This window comes from Cinclus cinclus, chromosome 5, assembly GCF_963662255.1.
Source record: "Cinclus cinclus chromosome 5, bCinCin1.1, whole genome shotgun sequence".
NCBI lineage: Eukaryota > Metazoa > Chordata > Aves > Passeriformes > Cinclidae > Cinclus > Cinclus cinclus.
The window spans coordinates 18213184-18232968 of NC_085050.1; the positions used below are offsets into that span (position 1 = coordinate 18213184).

The following is a 19785-nucleotide window of genomic DNA, read 5'->3' on the forward strand; positions in this document are numbered from 1 at the left end:
AGCAAGAGTGACTTTCATCTCTTCTAGGATCTTTGTATATCTTGGAAGCTGCTCTGCGTCTTACACCACAGATAAAAATGTAAAGCGTGTAGTTTTTGCTAATGGAATTATAGAATAACTTTTCCTGGTAATGTGGAAGAGGAGATATTCTTTGTAGAGTGCTAGAAAACAGTACCCACCTGTGTTACAGTAAGACACAGGTGATTTTGTCTGTGACTTTTCCTTCCCAGCTAAACAAGGAGGATGTGTGGCTTACTGATGTGGGCAGGGACAAAACATTTTTGCCGTCAGCTACTTAAAGGATTATGATTAAATGAATGATTAATTATACTCCCTTAGAGTGACTGCTGGTGAACCTTGTTTGTGGGAGCATGATACCAGCTCTGACTTTTGGAGGCTGGGCATGGGGGCTCTGTGGATGAGGAGCATTGGAGGCAGATTTGCTGACCAGTGTTTCAGCCATGTGGGTGTGCTGGTCATGGGGCAGCTCTGACTGCAGCACTGACTGATTTGTGTGGCAGAGAGGGTGGAAAAGACAGACCTGAAGGTGAGGCTTTCCTGGACAGGTTTCACTTCTCCCATCCTTTCCACAGAGTTTTCAGATGTGCTCGTTCATGTCACCAAGTCTGTTAAGGCAGAGGCATTGTGGTACATATTGGCTCGTTTTTCCATACCCACTTTCCCTCTCTGTCATGTCTCTCCTCTGGCTTCCAGTATTGGTGAAGCAAATAGGGAGGACTTTTCCAGGCTTGGCCTTGTCTTGTGCCTGGACCAGGTCTGTCATGTGTGCTTGTGCCCATGCTGGCAAGATCTGGACATGTGATATCTTACTTTTTAAGTTATTATTTATTAATATTACAGTGCATGTCAATTGTGCCCAAAATGGGGTCAGGAAGGAAGAGGTTCAGAGAGAGAGTCTGTGTGAGATGGGTGAACTGGACCTTGCTACCAGCTCAGCTTTATTTGCAGCATCAGCTGTGAGTTGCAGGCAAATAAAGACTTGCCAGTGGCCACTGCTCTCCAATTGTCCTCTTCTCCAGGCATTCAGCAAGCACAAAACCCTGGGCTCTTCTTCCACCCTGTCCAAGATTCTCCTCTTCATATGTTTCAATGGGAATGAATCAGTAAAGGCAACAAGGCATTGTGTTTAGCGTTCATGACTCAAACTAAGCAGTACTTTAGGGAAGAATTTTTTTTGCTAAAACATTTCTCTGTATTGAATTACCAGGTAAAGTTCTGTGTATTGAATTACCAGGCAGTTGCTTAAATCCAGAATGTGGAAGAAAGTAAGACAATTCTCTGGCTTCTTGTTGAAAGGAGTTTAATTAAAGTTGAGAAATGCCTACCTTTTGGAAAGCAGAGGAATCTTTGCTTTCATGACAGTTAAATGTGTATGAAAATACTGTAAGATGTAAGATGGAAATAATTTTTAATTGTGTACAAAAATAAATAAACTGTGATTTAAAAAATAATTGAGACCTCAATTTCCCAAATAGAGGAATAATTCATAAAATTTAGTAAAAATTTGTGTTCAAGGGAAAATTGCTTGTATTTAATTTTCATCTCCTTTGCTCTTTATCCTTATCATATTTCTTACATACTCTCTCATAAGGTGAATATTTTGACTGCACTTGCATTTCAATCAACACTTCTCTGTTAGTCACAGATCATGGCTCCCTGGCCAGAGGTAGAAAAGCCTGAAACCAATAACTATATTGGGGACTCTTCCAAACATAACCAGAACATAGCTGGGAAAGAAGGAGATAATCACAAAGGTAATATGCTCACTCGTGAGTTATAAAAATATATAAGTTTTGGGGATCCTTGGAGAAAGAAAGTAATTAAACAATTTTTTAAATGTTCTATTTCATCAGGCAATGTGGCTTCCCTTGGAAATAAAGGAGAAATTCAACCTGCGTTTTCCACAGTAGCTTTGATAGATGAGACAAGGCCAGAAGAAGACCCATGGGCTCTGCCAGAACTGCAGGACACTGGGGTCAAGTGGTCAGGTAGCCATTTCTCTGTAAATAAGTTACCTACATTGTTTTCCCATCACTTCTCTCATGTTCTTCAAGAGTCAAGGGGTGTATTATGTTGAATCAGTTAAGAAAAATCCTGAAATCATGCTTCTTACCCTCCTTAAAACACAAGGAGATATATGCAAAACAGTCCAGCACTAATATAGTTTTATATCCAGGCACCTGTTGGTCTTTTTTTTTTTTTACTCAGTATGATGACTATAAAACCAAGGGTCAATGTCAGATTTCATTAGGCTTTTTTCAAATACCAAAAAGGTTTTTTGTGGTAAAAGTAGGTAAACAAAATACCTGCTTCTGCAGTTAAAATGTGATTAAGAACATTCTTTTAGGTTTAATCACACACTGGAGCCATGTCACTGTCTTTGTCTCTACCATTTCTGCTTGTGCACTAGAGTATTCCAGAAAAAAAATCAAACAATTCTTTTATGCATAATGTATTTTTTTTTTTCAGAACTGGATGGAAAAGGAAAAGTCATTCGTGTACTCTATGGGATAGGGAAATTCATTATGCTACTTGGATTACTCTACATGTTTGTGTGCTCTCTGGATGTACTGAGCTCTGCTTTTCAACTGGTAGGAGGTATGAAAATATCTAAAATATCAAGAATAAACTATGAATAAAGCAGCAATTTTTTTCTGAGACACTTAATTACAACTACCACTATTCAAGAACATTCTTCATATGTGATGAGATGAAGTAGCTCTGAACACTTTCAAACACATTTGTTTGAAAGGGTCTTTCTGTCTCAAATTCCAAAGAGCTGTTGACATAGGGGTTATTGCCCCAAATTTCCCAGTAGCTTCCTGCTACTTTAGTGACAGTTTACAAAAAGAACGTCTGTGCATAAATCTGTCCCATGTAAAAGACATTTCAACAAAGTGAAATAAGAAAACTGTGCTCTTGACCAAAGCATCTAACACGAAATGTCCCCCAAATCCTTCAAAGATGAACACTACTGAAATGTACTTTTTTACATTTCATTACATTTTTTACATTTACATTCAAAGTGTTGAATTCAGGCGATGGACTCAGGAGTGGTTATCAGAGAAATATGTACACTTCTGTGAAAGTATTTGGCAAACATAGAAGGGTACAGGAACAGAATTAATCAGTATTATTAAAAGCATTTTCCTTAATTCAGTGTCCAAAAATACCAAGTGATGATGTTTAAATAAAAGTATGTGTGGTTTTTTTTTGTCCTACAGTCCTTCAGTTGATGGCTGTGGCATCATATGCTTCTCTGCAGAGTTCAGCAGGGCTTATAGTAATTGAGACAATATAAAATACTCTCTTAAAACTGAGAAGCTGAGAGTCCAGGACATGAATCTGGATCCCTGGGCAATATTGTAATTTTTTTGGGATAGCAAACATGATTATATATGTATGAAATAAATGGGTGAATGATCTTTAATTAAACACTCAGATAATTTCTATGGACTTTACCTTCTACTTCCATCACTCTGAGAATGTTTTTTTTAACAGGTAAGGCAGCAGGGGACATATTTAAAGATGATTCAGTGCTCTCAAATCCTGTTGCGGGACTGGTGATCGGAGTTCTGGTGACTGTTATGGTGCAGAGCTCCAGTACATCTTCATCTATTATAGTCAGCATGGTGTCCTCCACATGTAAGTCTGCTTACAGTGTCTTCCTAGAGATCACTCATAAACCTTGTCTCAGGTGCAAACATTCCCATTCACATTCAAATTGTGGAAGCTTAGGGTAAAAGAATAGAGACTGTAGGAAAAGATTTTCACAGCTGTTTCCCTGATATTAAATCAACATTTAAAAAGGAATAATAATGGTATTAATATAGGTGGTAGTAGTAGTAGTAGTGGTAGTAATAAAACCACAACTGCAATGAAAATCATTGGACGCCTTGGCACTGAATGACTTAATTTTGGAATTATCTGCATACCTTTCTCATATTAGGCAGTTATTGGACTTCATTGTTTCTCTGGTATCATTTCAAAATTCTGCAGTAAGTAGCCAAATGTCTGGGAAAGAAGAGACTTTATCTTAATCTGGCCCTCTAACATGTGGTGAAAATGGATAACCATGGGCCATAGTGTCAGTGGGGATCATGAGACTGTGGGATTGCCATGTTCTCAGGGGGCTTGACTAAACCTAACTTGTTTGGATTGGAGCAGCTCATCCCACTGAAATCAAGGGAAGTCAGGGTTTCACTGAGAGTAACAGAAATTTTCATTGAAGCATAGAGTGTGCTGATAATCTGATTTTTTCATTCAGCATTTCCTTTTCTGCTTTCCAGTGCTGACTGTCAGAGCAGCTATTCCTATCATCATGGGAGCAAACATTGGCACCTCTGTTACAAACACTATTGTGGCACTTATGCAAGCTGGGGACAGGAATGAATTTAGAAGGTATTGTACTGAAACTCTAGAGCTGGGAAATTGTTTATTTCATTTATGTAGGTCTTCTTCTATACTCCCTCTCACTACTACAGCCATTCAACCTTTCTAGGTAGGAAAGTCACAAGCATAGCCATGGTAAAGGTATAATGCTGCCTACATGTATGGCTTCATGTACTTGAAGAAAAACATATCATGTTCCTTTAGAAGTTTTGTGGGTTTGTAAGAATTCTCCATTTCTAACAATCTTACACAGGGATAAATTTTCAAGGGCTCCTACTACACCACCCACTTTTTATTATGTTTTAGTTATAGGAGGGCTGTACAAGAAATTAATGTTACATGAATTTGGTCTGGTTTCCTTAAAAGAGATTTCAATGTTGAAGGCTTCATAGGTCTGCAGAAAGCCAGAGCTGGTAATTGTAGAGAAATTAAGTGTCCTGGCTGTCAAATATATACAGTGACAACTTTTAGACTGGCACTAGACATTGCCACTGAGAGAGCTCGTGGACCTCATGGAGCACTTAGAGGCTTGCTGGAGATAGGCATTAAACTTCGGAGGGATAAGAGACTTTAGTACCTTGTCATTTGTGGTGCACTGGGCATATTGAAATACTCTTAGCCAAAGCCTCTGAGGGAAGAGCTGTGATTTCTCAGGCTTTGGAGGAGAAGATGGAAGGGAGCTATACACCAACCATTTGCAGAAACATGTGGGAGAGCTGCAAAGCCCTCTTGCCCCAGGAGTCAGGAAGAACAGGTCACAGAGACAATGACTGGTTGGAGATTTAAAATGTACCAAAAACAGGTGAGAGGCAAAACAAATACAGGCTGTACAGCCACTTCCTTCTTCCAACAAGTACTCTTGGCAGCCTCATGTTAAGGATTACTTTTGTCTTTTCTAGTTTTTCTTGTTTTACTCACCTGTCTGGCTCTTTAATTGGTCAACAGTGCAGAGCCCACCTAGCACTCCATAACAAAGTAGCTGTATCCTTTGATCTCAGAAATGAAATGATTCCTACCTTGAAATGGTCTTCATCTCTCCTTTTATGATTTCATATCTAATTGATGTTGTACACATTTTGTTTAACTAAAAGCATCTCTGGTTTTAAATTTCTTCTTGCAGGGCCTTTGCTGGGGCAACAATCCATGATTTCTTTAACTGGCTAGCTGTGTTTGCCCTGTTGCCCATTGAAGTTATTTCTGGCTATCTCTACCATCTCACCAATGTTATAGTTGAGTCCTTTCATCTTGAAAGTGGTGAGGATGCCCCGGAGCTACTAAAAGTTATCACAGACCCCTTTACAAAGCTCATCATTGAGGTAAGCTCTTTCTCACTTCAAGGAAGCTGCTTACTTGGTTCAATCACAACTTATCAAAATGCTCCAAGTATGAGAGGGCTTCCCACTCCTTTCTCTGTGTCCTCGGGGTTAAGTTCATTAGCAGATGAATTCTTCTCTTTATTCACATTTCATAAAGCCCCAGCTCTATGTTTCTGGCTTCTATTTCCCCCACCCACATTTCGCTGTAGCAATGGCAGACCTAGATAGGATTGGGAAGGCAGGTGAGGAAAAACACAGCCATGTGGGATGGATGCAAAGGCAGCCTGTTGCCTGGACATCGGCAGGTAGCACTAGCTGAGACAACCTGCAACAGCCAGAGGATCAGCACATGACCTGATGATGACACTGAAATTATGGGAAATAATCATGTGCATCTAGAGGCCAGGGGGATGCACACAGCTTCTGAAGGGACATTAAATACAGTCAGGCAGTTGTGTCAGAGCAGCTGATTAAACAGAAGGGGTGAGATGAGGCAGTGGGCAATGTGGGAAGAATGAGGCAAAGTGTTTGTGCATGTACTTTTTTTCTGGGTATAGCCCCCCTCCTACCTGTTGGGCAGGAGTACCAGCATTAGAGTCATGCAGATTTTATATGGTTGAGCTTCCAAAGGGGGCTATTTGAGCAGAGCTGAACAGAAGTATGTGATAATAATGCATTTTTAAAATTATTTTATTCTTCTTTTTAAGCTTGATAAATCAGTAATAAATGCAATTGCTACTAATGATGAATCAGCAAAAAACAAAAGCCTGGTAAAGATCTGGTGTGTCACTGAAACCAATGTGGTGAGTATCATGTTAAATTGTCAGGTACCTCAGGAAATATTACTGATCTGTAGCTGATGCTCCTTATCTTAGGATTGTGAAATTAGATTTTTAAATGAGGGTGGGGATTTTATCAGCAGAGAAAGAATGAAAAAAATTTAATGTAGTTTTTGCTCCACTTAGACCAGACATGGTCACCAGTGGTGACCTTGACCTGGCTGCTTTCAGTACCGTGCAGGCCCTTGCCTATCAAAACTGGTGGATTGAAGCCAAGTTTTTACTCTTTCAAACCCAAATGCCTTTAAACTCTGACACCCCTACCAACTCCCTGAAAGTGGAAAAAATCGGCAACACAGACCAGAGAAAAGATCATTTCAGCTGCTGGTTATCTACTGATGTTATCGGCTTTAGGTTTACGTGCACTAGGGTGATCTGGTGGCAGCTGGCTGCTTGCAGCTTTCTTGGAAAACTGCCCTTGGAGAAACACAGCCTCTGTGGGGCTGTGTGCTGTTCCTCTTCACCCAAACAGCCCAGCAGCTTGGAGGAATCTCTTGCCCAGATCGACATGAAGGAGTATTTTGGTAAACTATGGAGCGGGGTGTTTGCTTTGCATTGTTCAGCTATCTAGCAATTACGGCATTAAATATCCTTTGATTCTCGAAATAGAGTATCCTGCTTGTTGGCACGTATAGAAAAGTAATTCCTGAAGTCCTGAGGCAGGAGATACTTAAGGACACACATGGAGGTTAAAATTAAGTGCTCAGCTCCTATTGAATGACAGTCTGCATGGGCAGTGAAACGCTACCTATGGAGATAGTGCTGGAGCAGAGCTGTGCTCACCTGAAACCCTGCTCTGGTTTCACCTGGGGGAGCCCAGGCTGGGGCAGATGTGTCCCAAGACAAGAAACTACATGGAAAGTGCAGGCTGGGAGAAATGTATATTTCTAGACACACACTTTTTTTCCTGTGTTTTCCTGTATTTTGGCTGTGTACCTACTGCTCAAGCTTACAGTCAAATTATAAAAACATGCAAAACTCCCAGAATTTTGACTCAAACTTGCTGGGGAAAAAGGAAAATAATTTAAATTATCTGCATCCCTACTGGATTAAACTAATTTCTAGCAAAAATTATTAAACAGACATATAGCAAGGATAAATACATGCAGACCCCATATGTTTAAAGCAAAACAAACATTTTGATCTAGTGCAGCTGCTTTGAAATTCAGGTGTTTGAAAAAAATTCAGGAAGGTGACAAACAAGATTGTGTTGTGTTTGTACAGGTTTACAGGATGGGGGGGGGGGGGGGAGGGGGGCTTGGAGCCCAGGTGCTCCCTGGAGGTGTGGGGGCACTACATCCACTCCCAGTTTTGCCTGCCTGCATCCTCTGGAGAGAGGTACAAATGCAGTTGTCAGTAGGCACTACCCAGCAAAAAAAAAAAAACAAATAAGATTTCTCTTTCCCCATTCCTGCAAAAGAAAGTCACTCAAGCGCTTTGGAAAGATACCTTGTGTTCAGGAGCATGGTTCAGAGTCCATTTGGGTGTTAGCTGCTCTCATGTGGAAGTACAGCTCAGTCAGCAAACTCTTCTTTAATCTGAATAATGAGTTCAGGGCCTGGTGTTGGTGCCAGAATGCAGTATGTCCAGGCTAGGAGGGCTGACAAGGAAGGTTTTATTGTGGTATACACAGAAATTCAGTAATTCAGTAATGCTAATCGTAGTCCTTGTAATAAGCTCTTAGATGGCATTTGAACTTTGAAAACTAAAGTAGTAGCAGCATTTCTGTTTCTATTTACATGGGTACTGAGGCACAGAAAATCAGCTTGAGCACTTTGTGCTCATCCAGCAAGAGAGGCTGCACTAGTGTTGAAGCATTCTGACTCATAGTCCTGCAGCACTCATCACACCATGAACTGCACTGAGATGTCTGTAAAGAGGTCCTTCTTTGAGCAAGGAGGCTGTGGCACTGGCTGGGAAAGGACTGACAGTGTCCCACAACTGCAGCCAAATATGAACCTCACTTCACAGAAGTGTCATCAGTAGTTAAGTTCCTTAGCTATTAGTGGCTTGGTGCTGTAGTTGTTGCAATGTAGAAGATTTCAGAGATGTTTTAATCTTTAAATGTTGTACTGATTCACTTGAGTAAGAGCATAATTATTTATTTTAAGAATGCCAAATGCTACCATATCATTAATGTGGTGCCAACTTACAATTCTGACTCTTCAGCTGATGAATCTTGGTTATAGAAAAATTTGAAAATTCGACATGAGCTCTTAATAAAGGATTGTAGATGACTGAACTGTCTGCTTTGTCTGGCAATCTTTAGACACTGCAGAATGTCACAATTCCACCTTCTGAAAACTGCACATCTCCTGACTTTTGCTGGACTGAGGGAAACGTGACATGGACCCTCAAGAATATAACTGAAACAGAGTACATCAGTAAATGTAAGTAGTAGAATTACTTCTCTGCAATATCTTTACAAAAGTGTATTGCTTTCCAAAGTGTATTGTTGTCTGCTACCAGACCAGTTCAGAGGGGCACCCAGAAGCCCTCGCCTGCATGCAGACATGGCACGGCTGCAGATGCTGCCTGAGGAGCCTGTGCTCTGTTATAGCTGCACAGCTGGAGTTACCAGCATCATCACGGTGTCTGGCTGCAGGTGGATCCCTTTCTGTGCTGCCTGACACCAGTAACTGAGGTCTCCAGTATCATGTCACCCTCGATGTTCAGATGGCTTGGAGCTACGGTTACTTTGCTGTAATGCTTGCTAGGATATCTCCATCCCTATGTGTGTCCTGCAGGACTTTCAACAGCCCTTCTCAGACATGCAGCCACTCTTGGGAACAGCTGACCCACCATACAACTTGGGGCACCCCAAAATTTTCTCCTGCCTTTGTATTCCTCTCCCTTGCATATGGTCACCTGGTTCCTGCCTGCCCCATAGGGATACCAGCTGTGTTATTTTATAAGCATGTAAGAATAAGAAGCCCCTCTCCTGCCTCACTCAGACATGTCTTTTGTGGAGAGAGGACGGTGGCATCTGCCCTCTTTTCATCAACCCCTCAAGTTGTGTGTGCTTTGGTCCAATTTTCTTAGAGGAGTGAATGACATCCAGAGCTGGGCTTAGGATCACAGGCAAAAATGTGGGTAGGCTAATTAATTTCCCTCTTCTTTTTCAGGCCAACACATCTTTGTAAACTCAGACCTGCCTGATCTTGCCATCGGGCTCATCCTTCTGGCTTTGTCTTTGCTTGTTCTGTGCTCCTGTTTGATAATGATCGTTAAGCTGTTAAACTCTGTTCTTAAAGGACAAGTGGCAAGTGTCATCAAGAAGACAATCAACACTGGTAACTATCTGCTTTTCCTGAGGATTGTTTTTAGGAATGACAAGGACACTGAGCATGTTTGTTTATGTCTCCTGCTCTGGAAGATTTTATAGAATATTTTAAAGAAGGTACTATTGAATGAAAATCATGCGCAATGCCCAACATTTTTTTTCCCAAGTATTTTTTTCTTTCATTTAAAAAATCTACTAGTGAACAGCTTGATTGAGAAATGCAGCAGATTAACAGCATTAGAGACCGAAGTCCAGGCTGTTTCTAGATGTATAATGATTAGCTGTTAGAAATGTAGTGTTCCCATCCTCAAAAGATAGCACCAAAGTGCTGAGATTGTGACTGCCTGCTCTGGCACAGGGCCTGCATATTCCTTCCAAAGTAAGTTGAGAAAAGTTTGTAGTAATTAATGATCTTATCCTGTTCTGCTGCCTAAACCTCTCTTCAGCAGGATTAGGCAGGCTTGAATAGTGCTGTTTTTTCTGTCTTTCCTGTGCTATCCAGGCATTTTTTTTCAGCCTGGATCCACTGAGTGCAAATGTTAGGGTTTTTTTTTCACCAGGCTGCTTTTCCTTCATACTCTCTTTAATGGAGAGATAAGAAGTTGTAGCCTAGAAAAGCAGTCCTGGCACAGATCTCAGGCTGTGGTTTAAGTGAGGGTTTACAGAAATAAAGAAGGCAACAAAGTGGTCTCCAAACTGTCTTCTCCTGGGCAAAGAACACTGCCCAAATTAAAAACAAGGAGTAGAAACTAAACAGCTGACCACTACTGCTTATTTAAATTGGGATCTGCTCTGTGTTCCTCTATGTCTTCCCAGCTGATTAAGTCCTCATTTCTCAGCTCTCTCCATCAATCTGCAGGCTTAGGGGACATTTGTGCCTAGTTTTTCTAATCAGTGTAATTAGTTGTTCTCTGCAAGAGTTAACAAGTGAATTTTTAGGAGATAATCTGCTTGGAACTAGTTAGAACAAACAACTTGGTTCTCTCAGGATGCTCTTCAGAGCTTTCTAAAGATCTGATCCATGCAATGGGTGCCTGATTGCTGAAACCAAGGCTCTCAAAACACCCAGAAGATTTTGTGTTGACCTCTGTGGAAACATTTCTGGTACCTAATTGTATCACAACACACACGCTACCCTGGGTCAGGACAAATGTCTACCTAGTCTAGTGTCCATCTCAAAGTGGATCCAGTGGTGCAAGAGGCTGTAGAAGTAGCACAGCAAAAAGGATAAATCAAAGTAGTAGAACTGACCCCAAATCATCATTTGAGACCAATATGCAAACAGCATATTTCCATTTTAAGTGCTTAACAGTCTTCACTGCTGTGTTACTGTTACATAGATCACTCTGTTATGCTAACAGCAGTGCTCTCCCTTGATTTTTCAGATTTTCCATTTCCTTTTACTTGGCTTGCTGGATACCTGGCTATGCTCGCAGGGGCTGGTATGACCTTCATTGTCCAAAGTAGTTCTGTTTTCACATCTGCTATTACACCCCTTGTTGGTAAGTTGGAAATACTGTGCTTTTTATCCCTGTGTTTTATCTTCTCCACCATTCTGAAACCAACTCAGCCGTGTTTCTTTTCTCGTAGGCATTGGTGTTATCAGCATTGAGCGTTCCTATCCTCTCACCTTAGGAGCCAACATTGGCACAACTACAACAGCTATACTTGCAGCTTTAGCAAGTCCGGGGAGTACGTTAAAATATTCATTACAGGTCAGTATAAGTCAATGCTTTCTTGACTTCATTTAGAAGTTGTAACTTTTCTGAAGATAAACATGACAAAATTGGCTGTAATACAAATACTCTCTTCATGTTGTGCCTGATTTTATGTGTGCTATTAATGGCAGCGCGTTCACTTCAACTGCTAGAGCAAAAAGATTGCATTAAGAATTCTCAGAATGTCAATATATAGCTAATATTGCTTTCATAAATTGCCTTGATCTGCATAAATTTATTCAGAACTGAGACAGGGAAGGCCACTTGACCCCTGAGTGTGGGGTCTCTCTTGCCTGGAGTTCAGTGTCCCTATACTGAGAACCCTCTGAGAGTGACTGATTTCTGTAGCTCTCTTGTCAGGACCCTAAGTCAGTTCATGAAGTGTAGAGGGACTCCTGTAACCTAAGTGAAGGTTGCACAGTCCTTAAGCTGTCAAGCTCTCTATCTACCTGGCTTTGCAGTGAGCATCATGGCATCTATTTTTCTAATTGTAAACGTAATTTGAGTGGGTTTTATTTAATTCATTTTTGCCTCAAACTATTTGAAAATTTGGAAGCCTGGCTTTGGCTTCCCATTTTCCACCCAGTAAAGAACCTGGCAGCAGATAACATTTGAATGAATGCTTTACATCAGAGTGAAAAGATAATGACGTTTCCTTGGTGAATAGGATGAATGTCTTTGCTAGCTGAACTAAATCAAGAAAATTACAGAAGTCATTTTATTGTCCTCAGGCAACAGATGTAATCATGAGAAGATGCTATCTTGATAAAGCTCAGATTTCATGATAACATGCTGTTTTATAAAGCCTTTTATAAATAAACCCCTGTAGTTTCATATTTACTTCATTCGGATAACAGTTACAAAATTAAAATAGGATAAGGTAAGCAGGCAATGTACTATTTTGTTCAATATATGCTTATTCTGTCTAAGTGACTCCTGTAAGCTTTAGCAAGTCTGTGCCTTTAATGATAATTTTTGTTTAAAAATTTTTTGAAGTATGTGGATCAAAGGATTGCAAAGACCCAAAGACAAAGTCCCCTTCCAGGAGTCTCCTCAGTGCCCTATCAGCTTATAGCTAATTTTTGTAAAATCCGAATTTGTACCAAGAAGAATTTCTCTGTAGCCTGTGTGCAATACTGAATTTACTTTTCCTATGTTTTCATTGAAAATTCCATTGAAAATGGATGCAGAACCCAGTGGTTCCCACACCTTACTGACAGCAGTACTGTTTCCTCAGAGCTGGAAGTAATTAGCATGTGGGTAGAAGCATTTAATGGCATTTCAGCTAATTAACTTCTCATATGTTTTTGCTTTCAGATTGCCTTGTGCCACTTTTTCTTCAATGTCTCTGGGATTATTCTGTTTTATCCGATACCTTATACCCGCCTGCCAATCCGCATGAGCAAGACCTTGGGAAATATAACAGCCCAGTACAGATGGTTTGCTATATTTTATCTTCTTGTCTGTTTCTTTCTTTTGCCTTTGTTTGTATTTGCTCTGTCACTGGCAGGCTGGGCAGTTCTTTTGGGTGTTTGCCTTCCCCTGTTTCTTCTTTTTATTGCTGTGGTTGTAATTAATGTTATGCAGAAAAGGCGACCACATTCACTGCCTGAGAAGCTCCAAAACTGGGATTTCCTACCTCTCTGGATGCACTCCCTAGAGCCCTGGGACAATATAATTATGTCTTCACTTGCTTTTTGTGGGAAACACTGCTGTGGCTTCTGCAAGTGTTGCAAAGTCAATGCTGAACAGGAGGGTGCCAAAGACAAGCAGCTAAAAACTATGGAAGTTTATGAAAACACCATGGCAATGGCTGATGAAGAAAGAGGTGGAAGAAGGGCACCAGCTGTAGCTTGTGTTGACAAAACAGGCACAAACAACACAGCTTTATAGTACTGGATCCATGCACATTAGCAGAGATACAGCACAGGACAGCCAGGCTCATCAAAACCACCTTGGACCTTGCACTGAGGACAGAGTGAATATTTTGTTAGGTTTCTGAAGCCAGTGATACATCACTCATCAAGGAAGGGAGTCAAACAAGCTTGACAGAGTCCCTAGAAAATCTATGCTCAGTTGCAGAGCTAATGACAAATTTGTTCACAGAGGATCTACTATGTGGTACCTTCCTCCAATGTTATCAGTAGCAAACAAAATAAATTCTGATGTAGTCCCATGAAGAGAGGGATGAAAGAAGTGGCAATCAATTCAAACTTAAAAAACCAATAAACAGCATGCTCGTAGAACAGCCTTTCTGACCTACTGAATCAGCAGAAATTACTTCATAATACCTAAGAAGCCCTTGAAATTAAAAAAGGGGGGGAAGGAAGGGGGAGAAAAAAAAAAAGAAAACAGAAGAAGGACTCCTAATGTTTTCGTTGGCCTGTCTGCAGTGGTCAAAATAGAAAACAGTAGCTTTCCTAGGATAGACAAAATCAATTCTATGTGTGTGAAGGAAAATTTAAATTCTGGGACATCCTTCAGAAGCTCTTGGAGTCCTACTCTGGCATAAGGGTGCACGTAAGCCTATTTGGAGCCCTCTCTGTCTTCTCTAACAGTGGGGACAGGAATTATAATCTTCTCTTATCTCAGGCTAAAGACCATAAAAGTAATTGCTGCTGCCTCTGCCTGCTGAACGTTAAGAACTGTGTATGGAGACACGGAGTTGCTACCAAAACAGCTTGGCTGACTGAGGATGTGATTGTGTGGCCATTCCTCTCTCTAGATGGTCCTCTTCAGTCCTGTTCACCATGTAATCCCACAAGTATGGACTGCTGCAAGAAGGAGGACAAGTGGCCATGGTAGGAGAGGAGAGAGCTGTGCCAGCCTGGGCTGATGCCAGGAGAGCTGTGTGCAGCTATGGTTCTGTCTGCCTGAGCCACAAAAGGAGCTTTCAGAGTAGCAGTGGAGACTGGCTTTAGACCTGCAACAGAGGGAGCCTGCAGAGCAGATTATGGCTAGCATAGGTCATCTGGTAATGTTTACTGAGAGAAAGGGGTTTTCACTACCCCTTTGTGTTCTGAACCACCCTACTTGGAAATAATGTGAATTTTACTGGCAATTCTATGTAGCAAATCCCAAATAAAATCCTTAAGAAGTGTAGTCACTACAATATCTAACAAATCCATGGGTAGTGCAATACTTGGTAGGAAGCTGCTAGTGCTCAAATTTTACCTTATTGATGTTTTAGTAAACGCTTGTGAGACTGCTCTGAATCATGGGCTGACAGAAGGCATAATTTCAAAGTCAGAACCAGATCATTTCAAACATGCTCTCAGTGCTTCTGCTGGCTTTCAACAGCTTAGATATTACTGAGTATGGGACAATATCTGAAGTCCAGTCACTAACGTTCGAAAAAAATTAGGCGGCTGAGTGTAGACCAAGTGTCATTTAAAGCCCATTTAAATCACTAAATTTTAAATTAAATGTGTAATGAAAATGCTGAGAAAAGACCCTTAGTGTAACAAAGCCACTCAGTGCTGCTAGAACACAATTACTTCTGAATAGTTGTTTTCTACAGAGCTTGGAATTCAGTAGGTTAAATTCAGCAATCAGGTAAATACATACATTTTAAAAGTGAAAATTGTTTTCATTTACTTTTTTAAACTAACATTAAAACTGGCAAACTATGTGTTTGCAAATGGCATTCAAACTGAGATTCTAACTGTTTCTGTAATTGTGAGCCAGTGACAAAATGCTTAGAATCAGAGTGAATTTCCAAAAACATCAAGTTTTGGTATACTTCTGCTCTTTTGGAATATAATAGCAAACAGCAGAATTATGTCAAATGTTCTTTTTGGAGTTACTTTCCTTATGCTTCATATATGCTTCCTTATTTTCCATATGCTTCAAAACAGAATTTTTTCATCATCTCATTTTTAAAGTGGAATTTTTATATTTTCAGTAATTCTTGTTCATTTTATTCTCACAATTCTAGATGGTTTTTGAATCTGTTTGCATTAAATCCCTGTTTGCATTTCCTATTCCCTGTTTCTTTGGGAAAAATATGAGAAAAACATCCAGAATTGTTTTCAAGTTATCTTATGTTTCCATTGACCACCCATGGAAAGAGGAAACATTTTAGTCTACTTTTACTCATTTCCTAAATAACATGCACCTTATTTTGTTTCTTGAAGTAAAGTCATAAAGAGCAGTGATAGTAACTGTGGGAAAGCAATTCTTATGAAAGAATCAGAGTAACAGTCATCAGGCATATCAGAAGTTTATGGTTCCTCTTTATAATGTCTCCCCTTTGATCTCTTCTCCTTGCCCCAGGTCATACTGTGCCATTGTGTTAAGCAGATTCCAACAAATATTTCTGTTTAATACAGCATGATATGTCCTGGTACACACATCCCCACACTCTTACTAAAAGACATTTACGCTTTATTTATAATTGTTTGAGTGTACAGAATTTTTCATAACTTATAGAGAAAAGGGCCGTGATTGTGTTATATTTTACATATTTGAAAACTATGCAATGTTTATCTATAAAAATGTAAAAAGGAACTACTGTATATTTTGTAATATAACTTTTCAGTTGTTTGTAACTGTGTATACTGTGTATTATGGAGCCTGTTGGCTCCATCAATAGGTTGCTTAAAATTATTAGTAATGCAGAGACAGATTTCTTAAAGACAAAAACAAATATAGACTTTCCTAATATGGCTTAATGCATAAGGATATTAAACACTATGTTTCTAAAAGATTTGAATTTTCTGTAATGAGAAATTTTGGAAATACAATGTTTCTAAAATACTTTTTTAAACTCTTAAACACTTTATCTTTTAACTGTTTCAAGGACAGCATATGTCTTTATATTTTATCATGAATGTTCATCTTGTCTGTCCTCATGCATTGAATGTAAAAATAAAGAGAAGTTAAAAAAAATCTTTTCATAATATCTATTTATATACACATCATGGAATCTTGTAGAAGAAAAGTGTTCATCCAAATTCTAGCTTGAGCTTATGCAATGTGCTAGAAATGAGAAGGCTTTTTTACCATGAGCACTAAAGAAAAGCACCTGTTTGTCCAATATTTTCATATGAATGAGAGATTTTCATATGGGGAAAAACAAAAAGAATTGCTCAGTGCAACTGTGTGGGTCAAGATATTTTTCTGGCTGAGTGCTACAGACTGTCCTTAGTGAAGGCAAGCATGTAAGAGCAAAGCCAATGCTATTGTGGCAACAGGATGCATGATGAGCCACCACAAATTATCCCTGTCTCTGTCCTAGGCTCACATTCTTCCTTTATCCTCTGGCAAACAAAGCATCTCCACAATGCTCCTTATACCCCATGACCTGAGCGATGTCCAGCTTATAAGGGGCAAAAATATCCACCTTACTCTTTTTTTTTAATCAGACATGACTAATGGCGCTTAAAATTAACCATAGAGAAATAAAAAGTGCTCTTTAAATGTGTTAAAGAGTATTGAAAATATTAATAGTCTTCCTAATTATGAGCTCAACAGTAGCTGAGGAACCAGCCCCAAAAGCACCTCTCATACCCAATTACAGCATGTTTTGTTGAAATGAAGTTAGCAGAAGTATTTCTTATAACACCAATATTTATGAAATAAAGCAGTTTCTTCTGAAAATGCTGTAAGCACCCTAGGCCCATGATTTAGAACTTAGAGTTTCTTACATCCATGCATAAATACTATAATTCGTCATCTTCCATAATTGTTGGGAATCAAAGAACACTTAGGACACAGGCACACATTGTGCCACCCACCTTTCCATTTCCAAACTGCCTGGGACAAAGTTCAGCAATGCCTATCACTATTTAACCAATAGCAGCTAAGTCATGGAGCTCTGCACTCATCAGAATCTTTCAAAATGTGCAAACAATTCCTCAGCTCATTGCCTGTTTTCTGTCCTCTTCCCCTCTGCTTGCAACTTAACCATGTTGTCCACAGCTCCTTTTTGGTGCTCCTGTGCTTTTTTAGTCTCTGCTGAAGTGCCACATTTGCTTCCCCCAGTTTCAAACTCTTTGTAACACTGCATTGAAGCACACCAGGTGCAGCATTCTGGTTAGTCTGAAATGCAGCTTGAATGCTCCATCACCTTTTCCTTCACCATGCCATGTGGTGGTGGGCACCCAGCCAGGCCCTTTGGACAGCCACTCACCATGCCATTGAGAAAGGCTGATCCACAAAAAATTATCTGGGGGTGTAGGCTGGTGTGCTACCACTGGCAGCAGCTGAACCAACACAATCAACACCACAGGATCTCATCAGGTCTTTTAAAAATAAATAGTGAGCAGTGTGAAGCAAAAATCTGCTGTTTCAAGAACTCATGGGGAAGGATACCACACACATAGCAGGGAATGCCAGGCCATGTTCCTGTTGCATCATCTCAGTGGGCTATGCTTCTATGCAAGCACTTTATCTGCATTCGGATGTTTTTTCACTAATGGCCACTCCTGGTATTGCCACATGCCAGAGGCATGACACTGGATGTGTAAACCCACTCATGCTATTTTTACAGAATATTCTTTAGCTTGTATTCCCTTTATGACAATTCTACTACAAAGAAAACACCTGATCCATATGAGAGAACTGAGTGTTCACTCTGCATATTGGATAGTAATGACACTGATTTAATGGAGTTGTCCCTAAGCAGGTTTCCCCTAATGACTGAGATCTGAGTGTTTCAACAAGACAAGAGAAGCAGAGCAAAGGCTAGAATTAAACTGTCACAAGCATTGTGTGTTACTCAGTGCCTGATGAAATTCCCTAATTGCCATTTACACTTTTTGTGTATCAATCTTTTTACATGGCTCAACATCTAAGGACACATCACCATGACATAAACAATCAGGGTAATTACAGGAACAGATATTTTGCAACCAACACCACAGCTGATAGACTGGGGTTTTTTTTACACAATGCAAAATGCATAAATTATAGGACATGTAAAAAATTTATGGATCGCATGGTGCCCTTGGTGAGGCAATACATGGCCATAATTGACATTAGGAAAATTGGTGCTCAAGTGAGTGGGGAGAGCATTAAGCCCTATTTTAACTGAGTAATGCAATGGCCTAAGGCCCTGGATCTCAAATGGTTGCCAGCTTGAAGGCTGGCTCTGGTGTTGCTGCATAGTACAAACAAATTATGTAGTCTCTTGTTTCTTGCTTCCTGCTGTTATATCATCTGAAAAGATATTCTTAAAGATACTTATCAGTGCAATTTCCTTGTCTTCCTCAAAGACTATGCTAGAAGAGTTTTGAACACTCCCCAGCAGATTGGGATGCTTAGGTGCAGAGCATCCTTTGGGCTGTGCTTGAGGACAGGTGTGACACAAGGAGTGTTTCTGAAGAAAATGACAGCACAATGGCTCAAATTACAGGCTTGTATGCTAGAAATGGGAAGAAGCTGAGCCTGAGTATATCCTGGGGAAATCTACTTAGCCTGGTACTTAGCCTTTGGCCAGGCTGGACATGTCTTCACTGCCCTCAGAGCTGACACCTCTATCCATGGACAGGGGAAAGAAGAAATCCCAAGCAGCTCATTGTGTCTCAGGTGGGACCCCATCTCTGCCTTCAGTCCTTTCTGCTTGTGGCAGCTCTTCTTCCTTCCCTTCAAACATAACAATGATGCTAAACCAAGGAATCCCCAGGCTGATGTTCACCCAGCTTGGGAAAAGGAGGGGCAGGGAATGACATTTTGCTTTGTCCCCTCCTTCCATCACATTGCACGCTTGGGTTGCTGGGGATTGAAGAATCACAGACAGAGCAGGAATGGGGCTGGAGGAACAGAGCTCCAGAACAGGCCAGGATTTCCGGGGGTGGGATGAGGTGGAGTTGATACTGGGGCTGGATGGACCTGATGGTTAAATGACTGCATGTACATGGCAGCAGGCAGAGAGCACTTTGCATTCATCAGCAGCAATTTCAACACTACCTTGAAACACAGGGAAAGGAATAAGTTTTACTTCCCTTGGAGTAAAACAAAATGCCTGGTGAGCCAAGCAAGGATGCATGGAGCTGGAAGTCCTCTAAGAACCTCATGGTTATGGATGTGATGGAGCAGCTCCAGTCTACGCCTCCTAGTCAGATGACCACCAGCCATGCATTCACAATATCAAGTCCTAAATGAGATGGGCTCAAAGCATTCGATGAGATGCTGTGAGAAAGCAGCTCAGTGTTCAGGGGCACCTCAAACCAGGGCTTTATCTTGGGCACTGCCAGGGGAGGGATGGAGGAGAC

The 19785-nt window shown here is 40.5% G+C and overlaps 1 protein-coding gene across 1 annotated transcript; it reads left to right on the plus strand.

Annotated features, from left to right (window-relative positions):
• The first annotated feature begins 1666 nt into the window (after positions 1 to 1666).
• Positions 1667 to 13462, plus strand: SLC34A2 (solute carrier family 34 member 2). Its single transcript, XM_062493432.1, has 12 exons — positions 1667 to 1775; positions 1875 to 2009; positions 2491 to 2619; positions 3523 to 3666; positions 4311 to 4422; positions 5534 to 5729; positions 6437 to 6532; positions 8838 to 8958; positions 9694 to 9861; positions 11237 to 11353; positions 11442 to 11566; positions 12887 to 13462. The coding sequence occupies exons 1-12, from the start codon at positions 1670 to 1672 to the stop codon at positions 13460 to 13462; spliced, it is 2025 nt and encodes a 674-aa protein (XP_062349416.1). The 5' UTR covers positions 1667 to 1669.
• The last annotated feature ends 6323 nt before the right edge of the window (positions 13463 to 19785 follow it).